Source organism: Ochotona curzoniae, unplaced genomic scaffold (assembly GCF_017591425.1).
Source record: "Ochotona curzoniae isolate NIBS_2020 unplaced genomic scaffold, NIBS_Ocur_1.0 contig_4792, whole genome shotgun sequence".
NCBI classification, from domain to species: Eukaryota; Metazoa; Chordata; class Mammalia; order Lagomorpha; family Ochotonidae; genus Ochotona; species Ochotona curzoniae.
The window spans coordinates 9,686,346-9,703,087 of record NW_024466389.1 but is presented as its reverse complement, the minus strand read 5'-3'; the positions used below and the strand labels follow the sequence as shown (position 1 = coordinate 9,703,087).

The 16,742-nt window shown below is 53.9% G+C and overlaps 1 protein-coding gene and 1 non-coding gene across 3 annotated transcripts in view; both read left to right on the top strand.

The window, feature by feature from the left end:
* Positions 1-4,756: 4,756 nt before the first annotated feature.
* Positions 4,757-16,742, top strand: part of SDHB (succinate dehydrogenase complex iron sulfur subunit B) — a 31,592-nt gene continuing 19,606 nt past the window's right edge. Inside the window, exon 1 of one of the 2 annotated variants that reach the window (XM_040987969.1) lies at positions 4,757-4,952. In XM_040987969.1, coding sequence (XP_040843903.1) covers positions 4,881-4,952 — 72 coding nt within the window. In that variant the 5' untranslated portion in view covers positions 4,757-4,880. Of the gene's footprint in view, positions 4,953-12,115; positions 12,201-16,742 lie in introns of those variants that run through there. The other variant, XM_040987970.1, reaches the window with a different exon arrangement.
* On the top strand, positions 12,964-13,066 carry LOC121161583. Its single transcript, XR_005884695.1, has one exon. It is a non-coding gene; the product is annotated as a small nucleolar RNA U13 (small nucleolar RNA).

Below are 16,742 nucleotides of genomic sequence, written 5' to 3'. Positions count from 1 at the left end.
CTCAGTGTGAGGGAAATAAAAGTTTAAGATGTATCTATTTTGGCCCCAGATGGGCTCCTGAGCCTGGCTCCCCGGGCACGCCCACCGCGGCAGGAAGCAGAGTGTGGCTCGACCGCCCAGGTCTCTCTCCACCTATTTATTTTTATCTCTCTGCTTCTCAAATAAGTAAATAAATGATTTTTTTTTTTAGACTGAAGAGCAGCAAGCAAAGCCATGCATTTGGGCAGACACGTATATGTGTAAATACGTGTGAAATAAAATGCCTCTGGAAGCTAGCCCGTGAAACTGACAGCAGTAATAACCCTTGGGAGAGGAAGAGTGGCCAATGGGATTTCAACTTTATCTATGCTGCTTGGAACTTGTACCTAGCAAGAATTTAATTACAGACACATTTTTAAAACATTGCAAAGCTATCCCAAATCCCTGGTGTCTGATTTTTTGCTGGATCCCCACATCCTGATTAGCACAACCCACCCCTTTAACAACACACTACTTTCTCCCACCTCTTTCTTCCCCCCAGCTGCGCTTGCCCCACAATTGCGGATGGAGAGCCCTTTACTTTTAATCCTCCTCCTTGCAAGGTGACTCTAACCCTTCTTCCCCACCATTTCACACTCTAGGCAACAGGTGCCGAAAGAGGTCAAGTCCCTTCTCACTGTCACAGAGAAAGCGGCTGGTGTCACAGGGCCAGGCAGCCCCAAGCAGCCCACACCACCAGCCCACCCCTCTCCTGCCTCCTGCAAAGGCCAGCTTGCCCATAACACTCAGAGTCCTTCCGGTTTGTCTTGCTACCAGTCTGTAGGCACGTAGCCATGGCTGCTTTATTGCATCTTATTGGCTTGTCCCCACCTTAGATAGAAGGGCATACTGGAAATTCAGAGTTTATGTGCAATACACTGTGTCTGCCTTGCACACAGCCAGGACACCCAATGAGGTGCCCTTTGGAGAGTGTGCTGGTGGTTGACAGGTGTGTGTGTGGCCACTTGCTAAGTGTCAGCAGCTGAGCCAACTTCATCGGTGTCAAACACAGGACCAGGGGTGTGGAGCAGGGAGGGGGCTTGTGACTTTCGCTCCTGGAGTTCCACAGAGGCTGCCGGTGAAATTGGAGAAGCCTGCAGTGATTGTCCCTGTTGCGCTCCAAGTGAATATTTGCAGGAGGCTAATTATATGTGGGGCTTGCCTGGGATGAAGACAGCAAGCTTAGATAAGCCGTTTCTAAGGACAAACGAGCAAGGTCAGCGGGCGCTGCTGTGGGGCGGGAGCGCCCTCTGCAGCCGGACTAGGGTGGCTGCAGCTGCCCTGTGTCCTAGCCCAGCCGCTGTGGGGTCTGGGGTGGCCTGTTGACCCTCTCTGAGGCTCAGTCTCCTTAGCCATACGTGACCAATCGTCCCTACCTCGGGCGTTTGCGCTGCTCACTAAAAACGAGAAAATGTCCTCCAATGAGTTCTGCACAGGACCCAGCGCTCAGCCGCACGGGGTCCGGCCATCACCACTAGCGTCCACGTCGGGGGACCAGCGAGTGGCCTCCTATGAGAATGAGGACAGGTAGGATATGAGGACAGGAAGAGACACTGCCCAGGCAGTACTCGGACACTCTGGGAGACTGTCATTGCCGCTTCTGTCCCGCGCTCCCTGGTGCCTAGAAGAAAATGCCCAGCCAAGGAACTCAATGCTGCAGCCCAGCCTCTTCTGGTCCGCTCCTGACGGCCCAGGTCCCTGCCTTCCTCTCTCATCTTTTAATGCCCGCAACTACAGGGAAATCGACAGGGTTTACAACTGAGCTACAATGGCAACACCCCCCACAATGGCAGCTCCCCAAAGGCAGTGGAAAGACGAGAGATGGCTGCCTGCGTCCCCTGTACCAAGACAGCAGCTGATGGTGTTCAGTTCCCCTTCACCTAAACATTTGATATTTTATTCATTATCATCCTTATGCTTTTTAATTTTAAAAATGTTTCACTAGGGCCCGGCGCAATAGCATAGTGGTTAAAGTCCTTGGCTTGCATGCTGGGATCCCATATGGGCACCGGTTCTAATCCCGACAGCTCCACTTCCCATCCAGCTCCCTGCTTGTGGCGTGGAAAAACAGTCAGGGACGGCCCAAGGCTTTGGGACTCTGTACCCACGTAGGAGACCTGGAAGAGGCTCCTGGATCCTGGCTTTGGATTGGCTCAGCTCCAGCCATTGCAGTCACCTGGGAGTGAACCATCAAATGGAAAATCCTCCTCTCTATCTCTCCTCCACTCTATATATCAGCTTTTACAATAAAAACGGATAAATCTTTTTAAAAAATGTTTCAGTAAGGGGCTGGCAGGATGGCTTAGCAAACTAATCCTCCACCGTAGGCCACCAGCATCCCATATAGGTGCCAGTTTGTGTCTCTGCTGCTCTACTTTCCATCCAGCTCCCTGCCTGTGGCCTGGGAAAGCAGTAGAAGATGGTCTATCTCCCTAGATCTTCTGGTCATGCCAGAGGTCACGTTCAGGTATGCTCACCTTGACCTGTAGACTCGGGCCATGGGGAAGGTCAGGCTTCGGCCACGCCCTTCAGGCAGCAGGGCGGGATCTGGGGCAATGGCCAGTGGTGATGAAAGAGAGAGGGGATTGATACAAGGACGGGGTGGCCTGGGGCAGGCCTGCAGTCCTCGGAGGCCACGGTGGGCAGGAGTGGACGCAGAGGGAAACAGGTAAAGGATGAGAGCAGGTGTCCACTATGGAGCCCGGGTGGATGATGGTACAGAGGGGTGAGCCACTCAGCCGGGACAGTCGGGGCCCAGGGTGACCTGGAAGGGGCTCTGGGACACACAGCTGGAGATGGCCAGGACACAACTGGACAAAGAGCGAAGCTCCACTACAGGGCCAGGCAAGGCAAGGGCAGTGGCCCCAGGGGCAGAGACACATTAAACCCTGGACTTTGGCTGAGAAGGTCCCAGTGTCCCGCCACAGGGATCAAAAGGGGTGAAGTGGGCTTTGCTTGGAGTCAAATAAATCTGCTAGGCGCTGACATCATGTGATCTTGACCCCGGAGTCCAACCCTCCTAAGCCCTCCGGCTGGGGTGGGGGCGAGATGGGAGGATCAGCCTGGCTGGTCTACAGGACAGTCGCCAGTACAAACCACAGTCCACATGGAGCAACGCTTTTGATGTGTAATTCCACACCTGATGGCCAGCCCCGATCAAAATGTCCACCCCTGCTTTCTGCCACCCCAAGACGGAGGGGGTCTGTAAGATGGCAAAGCTGTTGCACGTAAGACGTAAAGCTTCTAACAGACCCTAAAAAGCAGCACGGCACCTTCTAGATGAAAGGACACAGAACCCACAGCCTGGACAGTCAGAACCAGGTCACCGCGCGGAGATGGCAGGAGCTAGCGACGAAAACGCTGGCCGGCAGCCAGGCCTTGCTGGAATCCCAAAGTTCAGGGCGGAGGTACAGCCGCCTGGGAATTTGTCCCTCCGCACCCTTTGAGCTGCCCCAAATCTCCGTGAAGCTCAGGAATGGTGTGACTGCCAGGCGCATGGGCCCTTGGCACCAACAGCCCCTCCATAAATCAAGGCTTCACTCCTGCTGGACGCAGGCGGCTTGTTCCAAGGTGACTTGCACAAAGCGACAAGGGTAGCCACTGGTTGGCACATGAGACGAAAGGACCCAAAAATGCCCAGAGGACCCATGTGCCAGAAATGACCCCTCCCCAGAAGAAGAAGATCGCTCAAGGGGAAGAGGGAGAGTTTTCCTGTCACTGGAGCAGACGGTGATCCAGGAACAGATCAAGGAAGGAAGGCACAGGAGCTTTGTATGCACAGTGCTGGGTCAGGGCCCCAGGAAAGTCAAGGCTACCCAAGACAGCCATGTGCATCACAGAATCTTAAATCAACCGCCCAAGCCCCTGCGACCCAGGCAAGGAGACCCTAGGCCAAGGTCACATGGCCTGGTGAGCAAGAACCCAGGGGAAAGCTGGGGCCCAGGAAAGCTGCAGGGGCAGTGTAGCTGGGTTCCAGGCCAGGACCCCCATCGTTGCCCCATCCCCCAACTCCTGCGGCATTTCCCCAGGAGCGTCCAGCTGAGCTGGGAGTGTGGAAACCAGAGCCCGTGAAAAGACATCCCAAGATGTCAAAACCACGTGGACAGAGAGCGAGAAACCTCACTGCTGGGAGACACGGAGACCCCAAACGTCCCACTGGGGTGACAGAGGGGACAGAGGGCACAGAGGCCAAGGCCTGTGCCAGGTAATCAGGCCCCCCAGTGAGGTGGGCCCCTGAGAGGGGACGGTAGATGGCACGGGGAGGGGATCCTGACACCCCGCCCTGGTACAGGTTAAGGAAGCCACCAAGGACCTGGGGTCTCTTCATTGCCAAAAGAGAGGAGATTCAGCAAGTGGCTCGCTCCACACAGCATCCCCGTCACACCCAGCGCTGCCGCCATCACCACCAAGCAGGGGCCCCAGACACACTATGAATGAATGAGTGAGTGAAGACCTTTGTCATCTCTGTCCCATTCATCAGCTGTCCTCATTTTCCCGGGACTGAAGGAGCTAAAATCTACTGTAAACCAGTGAGGTGACTGAAAAAACTTTCAGGAACTAAACGGTTAACATCAGGGCCGGGCTGTAGGTCCGGTGGCTCCGCCCCCTCTGCGTCTAGCCCCGCCCCCAGCTGCCCCTATTCTCCGACTCCTCCCCGTCCCTCTGGGAAGGTCACCTCAGACTCGCCAAATGAGCATGCGCCCGCGTCGACCGTTCCTGCGCATGCTCACTGTGGCCTGCACTCGGTGGCTCCAGCGTGGCTAGCGGGTCCCCGGGGGAAGCCCCTGCGCCGCGGTGCTCCACGGGACAGCTGCGGAGGTCGACCTCAGGGTGAAGGGGCGGGGCTGACGTCAGGAGCCAAGATGGCGGCAGTGGTCGGGGTCTCCTTGAGGCGCCGGCTCGCGGCCACAGCCCTTGGCGGAGTCTGCCTGCAGGTGAGCCGCGGATCCGGAGGCCGTGGGGAGGCAGGGAGGGTACGGGGACTGTCTGGGGCGGACGTCGCCGCGGAGAGGCCGCGGGAGCGCTGGGCCTCGGAGGGGAGGCTGCCTGCCATCCCGCAGGGCTGCACTGGGTGGCTAGGAGCATCGTCGTCCGTTATCCTGCATCGCAGCCCGAGTCCGCGCGGCGACCATTGCTTAGAACTAATTTAAAAAGGAAAAAGTCATCTCAAGGAGGTAACTGGAGAGGCTCAAGGTCACCTGGCCGGCGAGCAGCTGTGGGAACTAGAACTTGAACCCACACATTTAGATTCCAAGTCCTTTTTCTTGCCATCAAACTACCGCCTTTGTAAGACAAGGAAAACCTGTAGGGTGTGAACCCTGGGAACTGGGGGAGCCAGGTTACTCTGCCAGGGTACAGGGGTGAGGGACTCTGGAAGGAGGGTCAAGATAGAGCAGGAAAGGCAATGCTGGAGGAACGAGCTCCCCACCCTGCCCGTCCCCAGGCTCCGGTCCTGGGTGGAAGGAGCTGCGATGCCACCCAGATCCACTTGCCGCCCTCCCCTGCCGGCAGGAGTGAAGGATGATACAGAGCTGGGCTGGCAGCAGGGGTGAGGGATACAGAGCTGGGCTGCCGGCAGGGTTAGGGATACAGAGCTGGGCTGCCAGCAGGGGTGAGGGATACAGAGCTGGGCTGCCGGCAGGAGTGAAGGATGATACAGAGCTGGGCTGCCGGCAGGGGTGAGGGATACAGAGCTGGGCTGCTGGCAGGGGTGAGGGATACAGAGCTGGGCTTCTGGCAGGGGTGAGGGATACAGAGCTGGGCTGGCAGCAGGGGTGAGGGATACAGAGCTGGGCGGCCTGCAGGGGTGAGAGATGATACAGAGCTGGGCGGCCTGCAGGGGTGAGGGATTCAGAGCTGGGCTGCCGGCAGGGGTGAGAGATGATACAGAGCTGGGCGGCCTGCAGGGGTGAGGGATACAGAGTTGGACGCTGCTGTTACTAAGGGAAGTGGGCTGGGCTGGGTTTCACTTTGGTCTGCATTCTAAACAGGAATGGTTAGACCAGGCAGAGAAGTTGGCACTGCCTGCCGCAGGGAGCTAAATACTTACACCCCCCTCACAGTGTCTTCTGTGCAAGCAGGAATCCTTCAACGGAGGCTACTCCCCACACCCCCCCCCAAAGGAAAAAAAAAGGAAAGCATTCACGTGCTTGAAGTATCACAGCCAAAAGAGGGTGGATCTGGGACAAGGTTTTGTTTTGTTTTTGTTTTAACCTGGTATCTGAGAAACTCAATGGCACAAAGATGCGACAGCTCTCACCGTGACATGTGCCACCTGCGTGACACAGAACACAGCGCCTGGGCTCTGCCCATGCTCCCCAGGTGGCGTGGGAGCCAACTAGCCATTCACTGCTTCCCCACCTTGTCCGACAGGAGCGAGCTGCTCCCCCAGCCCTGGAGCCCGGGTTACCCACCGCCTTGTCCGACAGGAGCGAGCTGTTCCCCTGGCCCTGGAGCCCGGGTTACCCACCGCCTTGTCCGACAGGAGCAGAACAGGCCCTTCCTGCAGGAACTTGTTGTCATCAGTGCTGTGAATCCAGGGGCTCTGGCAGGTTCGCCCCTGCAACCCCCTCACATGCACAGAGTGCACCCCAACCCACAGCTCTCCCTGTAATGCATTAACTGCCGCGTCTGTTTGTTTCCTCGTTTCTTCATGTAGACTCTGATCTCTGGGAGGGTGAGAGCTGCCCACACGTCTCGTGGCTCCTAGCACTCCCAGACCTTAGTGTCTGCCTGTGTGCTGGTGAGAATAACCTGAAGACATTGCCAGTATTAGAAAACAGGAATGACCCCCACCTCACCTTCCTGGCTGTGCTAGGAGCATGGCTATCCCATTACCTCACAGTGCGGCTGTGAATTCTGCCCAAAGCAACTGGCCAGTGGGTACACCGCTGACAGGCAGGAGAGGTGGCAGTGCAGGGACGGGAACCAGTGCCACTCATGAGTTTGGGAAACCAGCCTGTACCTGCCATCCTTCTGCTTGTCACAGGAGTGTTTCCCTGCAGACCTCATGGCATCCGCAGGGCCACTCCCTCTTCCCCTCTCTCTCTGTCTCCTCTGCGCCGCCCTGTGCCTGCTCCCTGCCTGCTCCCTCAGGGTTAACTTTCCCGAGGAAGAACAAACAACGTTCTGCAGGGTCTGGAGTTTACCTTTCCCCTCCGTCTGGTTGTTGGTTACCTTGCTTCATTACAAACTAGGAAGTTTAGGGCCTGGCGCGGTAGCCTAGTGACTAAAGTCCTCACCTTGCATGTGCCAGGATCCGATATGTGCCCTGGTTCTAATCCCAGTGGCCCTGCTTCCCACCCAGCTCCCTGCTTGTCGCCTGGGAAAGCAATAGAGGACGGTCCAAAGCCTTGGGCCTCTGCATCCACATGGGAGACTTGGAGGAAGCTCCTGGCTCCTGGCTTCGGATTGGCTTAGCACCGTCTGTTGCAGCTGCTTGGGGAGTGGATCAAAGGATGGAAGATGTTCCTCTCAGTCTCTCCTTCTCTCTGTATATCTGCCTTTCAATAAAAATAAATAAATCTTTAAAAGAAAAAAACAAACAAACTAGGAAGTTAATCTTGTGTGGGCTTTTCTGAAATGTGCCCTGTGCCTTGCATGTTCATCAAGCTTGGAGACTGAGGCAGGGTGCGTTTGCAGTGCCCTCGTCACTGATGGACTAGGAGAGTCGGGGTCGGGGACCTCACCCTCCGCCTGCTCTCCTCCCTCGGCCTCCCATCGGGCAGGAGCACAATCGGTGCCCCCCAGCCAGCGCCTCCCTGGGGCCACGCGCCCTGCTCCCTCGCCCATCCAAGGATGGTCTTCCCGTAATTGTCCCCTTTCCCACGCACCTTTGGCTTTTTCTGTTTTTGTTTGTATGATTTTTTTTTTATTTGTTGTCTTGTTTTAGATTTATTTATTTATTTGAAAATTAGAGTTACAGAGAAAATCTTCCGCCCACCTGTGGTTCACTTCCCAAATGGCCAGGAGCCAGGAGCTTCTTGCCGATCTCTCATGTGGGAGCAGAGGCCCAGGCACTAGGGCCGTCTCCCACTGCTTTCCTGGATACATCAGCGAGGAGCTGGCTCACAAGTAAGCAGCCGGGTCTCGAACCAGCAGCCACCTGAATGCAGACACTGGAGGCAGTGGCTTTAGCTGCGATGCCACACTGCCAACCCCCTGCCTGCACTCTGTCTCTCTCTGCTCATTATCTTTAGCACATAGGCAGGCTGTCATTTCCCTTGTCTTCTCCCAGCCTATTCTCCACTCATCTCTAAAGGAGAGAGTGTCTCAGAAGAGCTGGTTAAGCCTGCTGTGCAAAATTCATTTCCCCGTTTTCTCCTGAGCCTGTCCCAGTTGCCACGTCGCTACACTTGCTCATGTCAGACTCACCTGTGTGGCTAATATGATGGCCAGCGAAGAGTCTGTCACTGTCGCTCACACCTCCTCAAAACCGGCTCAGCTGGCTTCAGGACAGCCCAGGCCCAGTGATGTCCTCCTCACGCGGCCGCTCCTTGTCCCGCTAGCCTCTGGCCTCTTGGTCGGAGCCCCCTGAGGCTTTCTGGTGTCAGTGCCCATGGATACTGATGACACCCATCCCCGGCTGGCCCTGCCCAGGAGCTCCAGGTTCGGTTCCATGCTCAGCCCCACGTGGATATTAGGACATCGTGCAGTGTGGACTGTTCTGTTCCCAGTCCCACCCAAGACCCCAGCTTTCTCCACCCCTCTCCCAATGAATGACTGCCACATCCTCCAGGCTCAGGCCCAAAACTGCAGGCATCCATGACACTGCCACGTCTTCCTGGCCACTCGGTGAGCAGGTCCCATCAGGCAGTGTGACAGAGAGAAAGATACTCCGAGTGATCTTCCACCCGCTAGTTAACTCCCTGAGTGTTTTCAGTGGCCAGGACTGGGCCAGCCTGAAGCCAGGGGCCAGTAATTCCATCCAGGTCTCCCACGGGGGTGACAGGAATCCAGACAGTTGAGCCATTAACTGCTGCCTCTCAGGTGCGTTAGCTGGTCGGAAACAGAGCCAGGACTCCAGCTGCTGCTCCGTGGAATGTGGCCTTGTGAATAGCTTAACCCACTGCACCACAGCACCTTGCCCCGATTTTGTCCTAAACTGGGTGCTCTCAGCACCTTGCCCCGGTTTTGTCCTAAACTGGGTGCTCTCAGCACCGCCACTGCCACCAGCATGGTTCAAATCTCCATCAACTTTTGACTGATTTGTGCCTTCCTACTCCTTTCATTTTGGCATTTCTACAGTTAATTCTAAAATATTCCTTGCAAAATTTCAGTCTCTGTATTCTCATGAAACCAGTCATTTTGCTTTGTACTTGTTAAAGCTATTAGCCCTTTTTATTGTAATATAAATTTGAAATGTTATCTCAAAAACTAATGAAAAAAGGACGGGAGGCAGAGAAGAGAATATCGTTATGTTCTTCAAATTGTAAGAGCCAGTGCAGTGGCTCGGCAGGCTAGTCATCCACGTGCAGCACTGGTATCCGTATGGATGCCGTTTGAGTCCCAGCTGTTTCCACTTCATGTTTCTTTTGAAAGTCAGATTCACAGAGAGCAGGAGAGACAGAGGAAAAGATCTTCCATCTGTTGATTCACTCCCCAAGTGGCCACAATGGCTAGAGTTCAGCTGATCAGGAGTTTCTTCCTGGTCTCCCATGCAGGTGCAGGGTCTCAAAGCTTTGGGCCATCCTTGACTGCTTTCCCAGCCACAAGCAGGGAGCTGGAAGGGAAGTGAAGCAGCCAGGACACAAACCAGCACTCATGGGATCCCAGTGTATACAAGGTGAGAACTTTAGCCACTAGGTTACTGCTGCAGGCCCCTGACTGTTCCACTTGTGATCCAGTTCCCCAACTTATGTCTGGGGAGACAGTAGATAGAGGGTGGCTAAAAACCTTGGGCCCCTGCACCCACATGGGAGACCAAGAAGAAGCATCTGACTTCATTCATAGAGGCTCAGCTTCAGCTGTTGAAGCTATATGGGGAGTGAACCAGAAGATAGAAGATTCTCTCTCTCTTTGTCAATCTGCCTCTTAATAAAAATGAATAAATCTTTTAAAACAATTGGACCTACAAATCACATTGGATGTGTTGAAAACTAACCTAAATTTTTTTTTTTTGAAAGGAAGAGAGAGAAGGAGAGACAGAAAGACCTAATATCCGCTGGTTCACTCCCCCAGTGGCTGCAACAGCCGGAGCTGAGCCTGACCGAAGCCAGGAGCTCTTCTAGGTCTCCCACGTGGGTGCAGGGACACAAGGACTTTGGCCATCCTCTGCTGCTTCCCCAGGTTATAAGTAGGGAGCTAGATCAGAAGTGGAGCAGCCAGGACACGAACAGACACCCATGTGGATGCCAGTGCTGCAGGCGGAGGATTAGCCAGCTGAACCACTGCACCAGCCCCCTGGATAGCTCTTAATGGAGACTGAAGACCGGGAGAGCTACCTCACGGTTGGGCTTTTGATTGCAGTGTCTTTTGTTCTCATGCTGGTAAATCCCCTTTCCTGCCAAGTGTTGTATACAAATAACATTTTTTTAAACATTTATTCATTTTCATTTGAAAGGCAGAATTACAACAGAGAGGAGAGACAGATGTTGCATTCACTGGCCCACCCCCCCAAATGGCTGTGACAGCCAGAGCTGGGCCAATCTGAAGGCAGCAGCCCCCAGGCTTCCCATGTGAGTGTGGGGGCCCAAGCACTTGAGCCATTCTTCACCTCCCTCTCAGACCACCAGCGGGGACCTGGACCGGAAATGGAGCAGCTAGGACTCGAACCAATGCTCATAGGGGACGTCACCACTGCAGGCAGAGGCTTAACTTGCTGTGCCATGGGACCAACCCCCAAAATGACATTTTAACTCAGAATCAATTTAAATTAATTGTCTTTAAAAAATAAGTGACATTTGGGACTTTAAGATGTTTAGTTGTGATCCGCCACGCATTGGTTTTGTCCCATGTCTTTTATATAGCAAAATGTTTCAAGTTGATTCCTGAGTCAACTCCAGTGCAAGCATAACCCCTTTTGGAAAAATAGGTGTGTCAGGTGTCTTTGTCGGGTGATACCAGGCAGATGTGTAAATGCTGGGAAGCCGCCTGTGTGGAGGGGCAGTGTAGGTAACCACAGTCATCTTTAGTAAAGGATGACAGATTGGAAGGCAGACAATGGGCTCCCATCTCCTGTTCATTCCAGTTGCCCTCGGTGACCAGGGCTGGGCCAGGGTCAAGGTTGGAGGGCAGGAGCCCGAGTACTTGAGCCATCACCTGCTGCCTTCCCAGGAGCATTAGCATGGAGTTGCCTCAGGAAGTTGAAAGCCAGGACTCGAACCAGTGCTCACATGGGTTGTCGGCATGGCAGCAGTGGTCACCATGCCACCACCACCACCATGGCCCTGTGGGGGTGAAACCAGCCTGCCGGAACCCAGTGCCTGCTGCCAGAGGTTGGCTATCCCTATTCAGAACCAGACATGCCCCCCAAAGTCTGAAACTTCCTTTAAATCAGTTGGTTTCAAAGGCAGAAAAGCAGAAATCTCTGTACTGACTCAGTCCCTGCGTGCCAGGCCAAAGCCAGGACTCCAGGACCCCCCACCCTGCCCGGGCCTCCCATGCAGGTGGCAGGGTCCCAACTACTTATGCCATCACCCACATCCTCCCAGGTAGTACTTGAGCAAGAAGCCGGGGTCCAAAGCAGGGCCAGGACTTGAACCCAGGCACTCCGGGCATATGCGGTGTAGACATCGCCATTCATGTCTTAGCCGTCGTGGCAAATGCCCACGTCCAAAACCTGACACTTTATTTTATTTGAAAGGCAGGATTTTTGCAGAGAGAGGAGAGAGAGAGAACGTCTTGCAGCTGCTGATTCAGTCCCCCAAATGGCTGCAATGGCCAGAGCTGAGCTGACACAAAGCCAGGAGCCAGGGACTTCCCCGCCTTCCACGGTGGGTGCAGGGGTCCAAGGACTTGAGTCATCCTTTGTTGCTTTCCAGGGCCGTAAGCAGAGAGCAGAATTGGAAGTGGAGCAGCTGAGACATGTACCAGGGCCCATGTGGGATGCTGGCACCACAGATGAAGGATTAGCCTACTACACCACTGCACTGGACCCAGGCTGAAACTTTATGACCGTCATGGAGGCATTCAAAAAGTTGGAGATTTTGGATTTCACATTTTTGGATTGGAATGCTTACCTGGTAAAGCCTGTGAAAATAGTCCAAAATCCTTGGGCCCGGCGCGGTGGCGCAAGTGGTTAAGTCCTCGCCTTGCACGCCCGGGATCCCATATGGGCGCCGGTTCTAATCCCAGCAGCCCCGCTTCCCTTCCAGCTCCCTGCCTGTGGCCTGGGAAAGCAGTCGAGGACGGCCCAAAGCTTTGGGAACCTGCACCCGTGTGGGAGACCCGGAAGAGGCTCCTGGCTTCGGATCGGCATAGCATCGGCCCGTTGCGCTCACTTGGGGAGTGAATCATCGGACGGAAGATCTTCCTCTCTGTCTCTCCTCTCTGTATATCCGCCTTTCCAATAAAAAAATAATAAAAATAAATCTTTAAAAAAAAAAAAAAAAGAAAATAGTCCAAAATCCAAAATAGTCCTGGAATGTAAATCATGTATCTTAGTCCTGTGTATTTTGAATAAGGGATACTCGGCCTGTATGGAGTTATAGCTGAGAACTTGAGGGTCCCAGATTCTGCTCGAAGCTCCAGCTAGATGGTGAAAACTTGAAGAGGCATATTTTTTGGAGGTCACGTTGTCCCACTTCTCCGGTGGGCTACCTGTAGCCCACAGTCTGGCTTTTTCTTAACTGGGCCTGTAGCTTCCATACAAGTCAACAGTTCCGTTGCTGCGCAGAAGATGCCTGGGCACCTGCCCACAGCAGCTCTGGTCACCGACACCAGGCCCTGGCAGCAGCCGGATGGTTGACCAGACGAGGCCTGTCATTGCAAGGACTGCACAGACCTAGCCATCTGGACCCTTTGTGTGGTGATTGGATGGACACATGGCTGTGCAACATGTTCCTCCCTCCAAACCTTGTTACGAAGTCAGGGCATTACCCCTCTGGCACGAAAAAAGCAAGCCAGTCCTAAAGGTTGAGACCGAGTGCATTTGTGTAATGGGCTGGAAGTGACACAGTTATAGAACGGAGAGCAGGTCCGTGGTTGTTAAGGCTGAAGCAGTGAGGGGAGGTGGTGGCCATGCGAGGGCAGCGTTGGGGCCTCGAGGGTGGAGTGTGCTGTGGCTGCGTTGCTCCGGGCAGGTAGAAAGGCTATGTGGCATCTCACATGCATGAGAAGCTACTGTTCTTTCCAAATTAAAGGTTATTGCTTTTTTTTTTTTAAGATTTATTTTATTTTTATTGAAAGGCAGATATACAGAGAGGAGGAGAGACTGAGAGGAAGATCTTCCGTCCAATGATTCACTCCCCAAGCGGCCACAACAGCTGGAATGCTTATCCGAAGGATCAGCCAATCAAAACCAGGAGCCTCTTCGGAGGTCTCCCACGCGGGTGCAGGGTCCCAAGGCTTTGGGCCGTCCTCGACTGCTTTCCCAGGCCACAGGCAGGGAGCTGAATGGGAAGTGAAGCCGCCGGGATTAGAACCGGTGTCTGTATGGGATCTCGGCGTGTTACAGGCGAGGACTTTAACTGCTACGCTATCGTGCTGGGCTCAGGTTACTGCTTTTTCAAAGCTACAAATGGGGTGATGTGAACCTCAGGAGATTCGTGTGAGTGGAAATATCCTGCGCGTTAGTCCTTCTGCCTGCGATCTCTCAAAGGCAGGTCTGTGTGCAGAGCAGCCCTGAGGCTGGAGGGGGCGGGGCTGGCGAGGCACAGGAGAGCCTGATTTCTCAGTTCTTACTTTTTGTTTGATAGACAAATGCTGCCATGCGGCCCCCGGAAGAGAAATAGATTCAGACAGAGTGAGCCTTCCCATCTGCTGCTTCATTCCTGAAGTGCTTGCAACGCCTGAGGCAGGCCAGGCTGCAACCAGGAGCCTGGACCCAGTCCCTGTGTCCCCATGGGTATCAGGGACCCAAGGACCACCACCTGCTGGCTCCCAGGGTGAGCAATAGCCAGAAGCTGGGTTTGAAGTGGAGCCAGGACTTGAACCCACATCTCTGATGTAGAATGAGGGCATCCCAGATAGGATTTTAACTGCTATACCAAATGCCCACCCTAAGAAACCTTCTTGGGGCCCAGCATGGTGTCCTAGTGGCTAAAGTCCTCACCTTGAACGTGCTGGGATCCCATGTGGGCACCGGTTCTAATCCCGGCAGCTCCACTTCCCACTCGGTTCCCTGCCTGTGCCCTGGGAAAGCAGTCGAGGACGGCCAAAGCCTTGGGACCTGCACCCGCGTGGGAGACTCGGAAGAAGCTCCTGGCTCCCGGTTTCAGATTGGCACAGCTCTGGCCGTTGTAGTCACTTGGGGACTGAATCATCAGACGGAAAATCTTCCTCTCTCTTTCCTCCTCTCTGTATATCTGACTTTGCAATAAAAATAAATTTAAAAAAAGAAAGAATCCTTCTTGTATGGAAGCCTTCTGTCATAATTGTAGTAGGGTTATACTAGTTGGGTGAACTCATCTATTATGTATTGAAAACGGTAAGCACTGGGACAGGTGTGCTGGCATGGGGGCTAATCCTCCACCTGAGGTGGCTGCATCCCATGTGGACGTTGGTTCATGTCCCAGCTGCTCCACTTCCAATCCAGCCCCGTGCTTATGCCTGGAAAAGCAATGCAAGGTAATTCAGGTCCTTGGGCCCTGCACCTATATGGGAGACCCAGAAACTCCTGGCTTCAGATAGGTTCAGCTCTGGCCCTTGTGACCGTTGGGGAGAGAACCAGCGAGTGGAAGATCTCTGTATCTTCTCTCTGTAAATCTAGCTTTCAAAACAAAAATCTTTTTAAAGTAGTTGTGAGCATTGTAGCACCACAAGTTAAGCCTCCGCTTGCAGCATCCACGTCCGTTGGAGTACTGGTTTGAGGCCCTGCTTCGACACTTCTCGTCCAGCTTCCTGCAGACGGGCCCCAAGGAGGCAGCAGGCAATGGCTGTGATGCTTGGGCTCTCCCACCCGTGTGAGAGACTTGTGTGGAGTTTCCTGGCCTTTGACTTTGGCCCAGCCCAACCCTGACTGTGGGGGTGTTTGGGGAGTGAATTAGCAGCTGGAAGATCTCTACCTTTCAAGCTAACGAAAATAAATAAACTAGTTGTTGGATCCCACTGTGATGGATTGAACCTTATTACATCTTAGGCTGAAATGCAGCCTGCCCTGTTGGCTAGGAGTGTCTTCAAGGCTTTCCTTCTTTCACTTCCTCCAAAAGACCACAAGGTGGCGGTAGCCAGACACTCATGCTTTACAAAATGGCGTGGCTGGTGTCCTTGGCACACAGGACTTTGCTTTCGTTAATGACCTCTGCCCCTGGCTGCTGAAACACAGCTTTCATTTTCACTTTCACTGTCCTCGTGTTTGTTCTTTAAGACTCATAGCTGACATTTGTATTTTAAGCTTCAGTTAATGTGGGGCATTTTGGCCAGCAAATAACAAACACCACTGCATTTCTTGGTCATTTCTTGGTTAACCTTCAGAGGTTTTGTGTTTTTTTGTTTGTTTGTTGTTGTTTTAAGCTGTATTTATTTCTATTGGAAAGTCAGATATACAGAGAGGAGGAGAGACAGAGAGGAAGATCTTCCGTCCGCTGATTCACTCCCCAAGCAGCTGCAATGGCTAAAGCTGAGCTGGTCCAAAACCAGGAGCCAGGAGCTTCTTCCGAGTCTCCCACATGGGTGCAGGGTCCCAAGGCTTTAGACCGTCCTCTATTGCTTTCTCAGGCCACAAGCAGGGAGCCGAATGGGAAGTGGAGCAGCCAGGACATGAACTGGTACCCATATGGGATCCCAGTGCATACAAGGCGAGGACTTTAGCTGCTAGGCTACCATGCTGGGCCCTGAGTTATAGTTCTTGTTTGACAGTTTATGAAGGAGTTACCTGAAATGCAGTCTGAATTTGTAGGGCTGCTGAAGCATCAATTTAGAATCGCTGTGTGGACTGCTGGGATCCTCCCTGCCCATCCCCCCAGTAGCAGCTCAGCAAGACCAGCCGTGGTCAACACCTCCCTGGGTCTGCGCGGCAGGGGCCAGCCGAGCAGGGGGACACTTGTGAACAGTGGTCCTGTTGAGCACTTTAAGGTACTTTTCTTAAGATTACATTCTTCCGTCAGTCCGATCCTCGGCTTTTGCTGCCTTCCTCACTCCTCCCCACCTTGGATTGAAGCACTGTAGGCCTGACAGGGGTGCTGGGAGAGGGCTGTGACACTTGGGGAGCTGAGGGCGGAGAGACGGCAGTGGGAGGAGGGGAGCCAAGGAGGCGCCAGGTGAGAGCACACCTGGAGGCGCAGCTTCCGGAAGCCACGCCGGCCACGCCCACCTGCCGGCCACGCCCTGCCCGTCCTGCGCATCTTTCACGTGAGGGTTCAGCAGGATAATTAGTAGGAAGCACTTAATACGATGTTTGGCAGTGAAAATTAGTGGCTGTAAAAATGAGTATGAATTTCAATATAAAATTTTTTTTGGACAACAGCGCCCTTTTTGCAAATGTGCCCTTTGGGGGAAGTGATTTAGGGGCAAGGAGGTGGAGTCAGGTCTCTCCCCCATCCCACCACTTGCCGGCAGCGCCTGTGGTGGTTCCTGGACTCCTCAGCCCCCGACGTGAACCCCACGGGTAGAGACTGAGTTCTCGG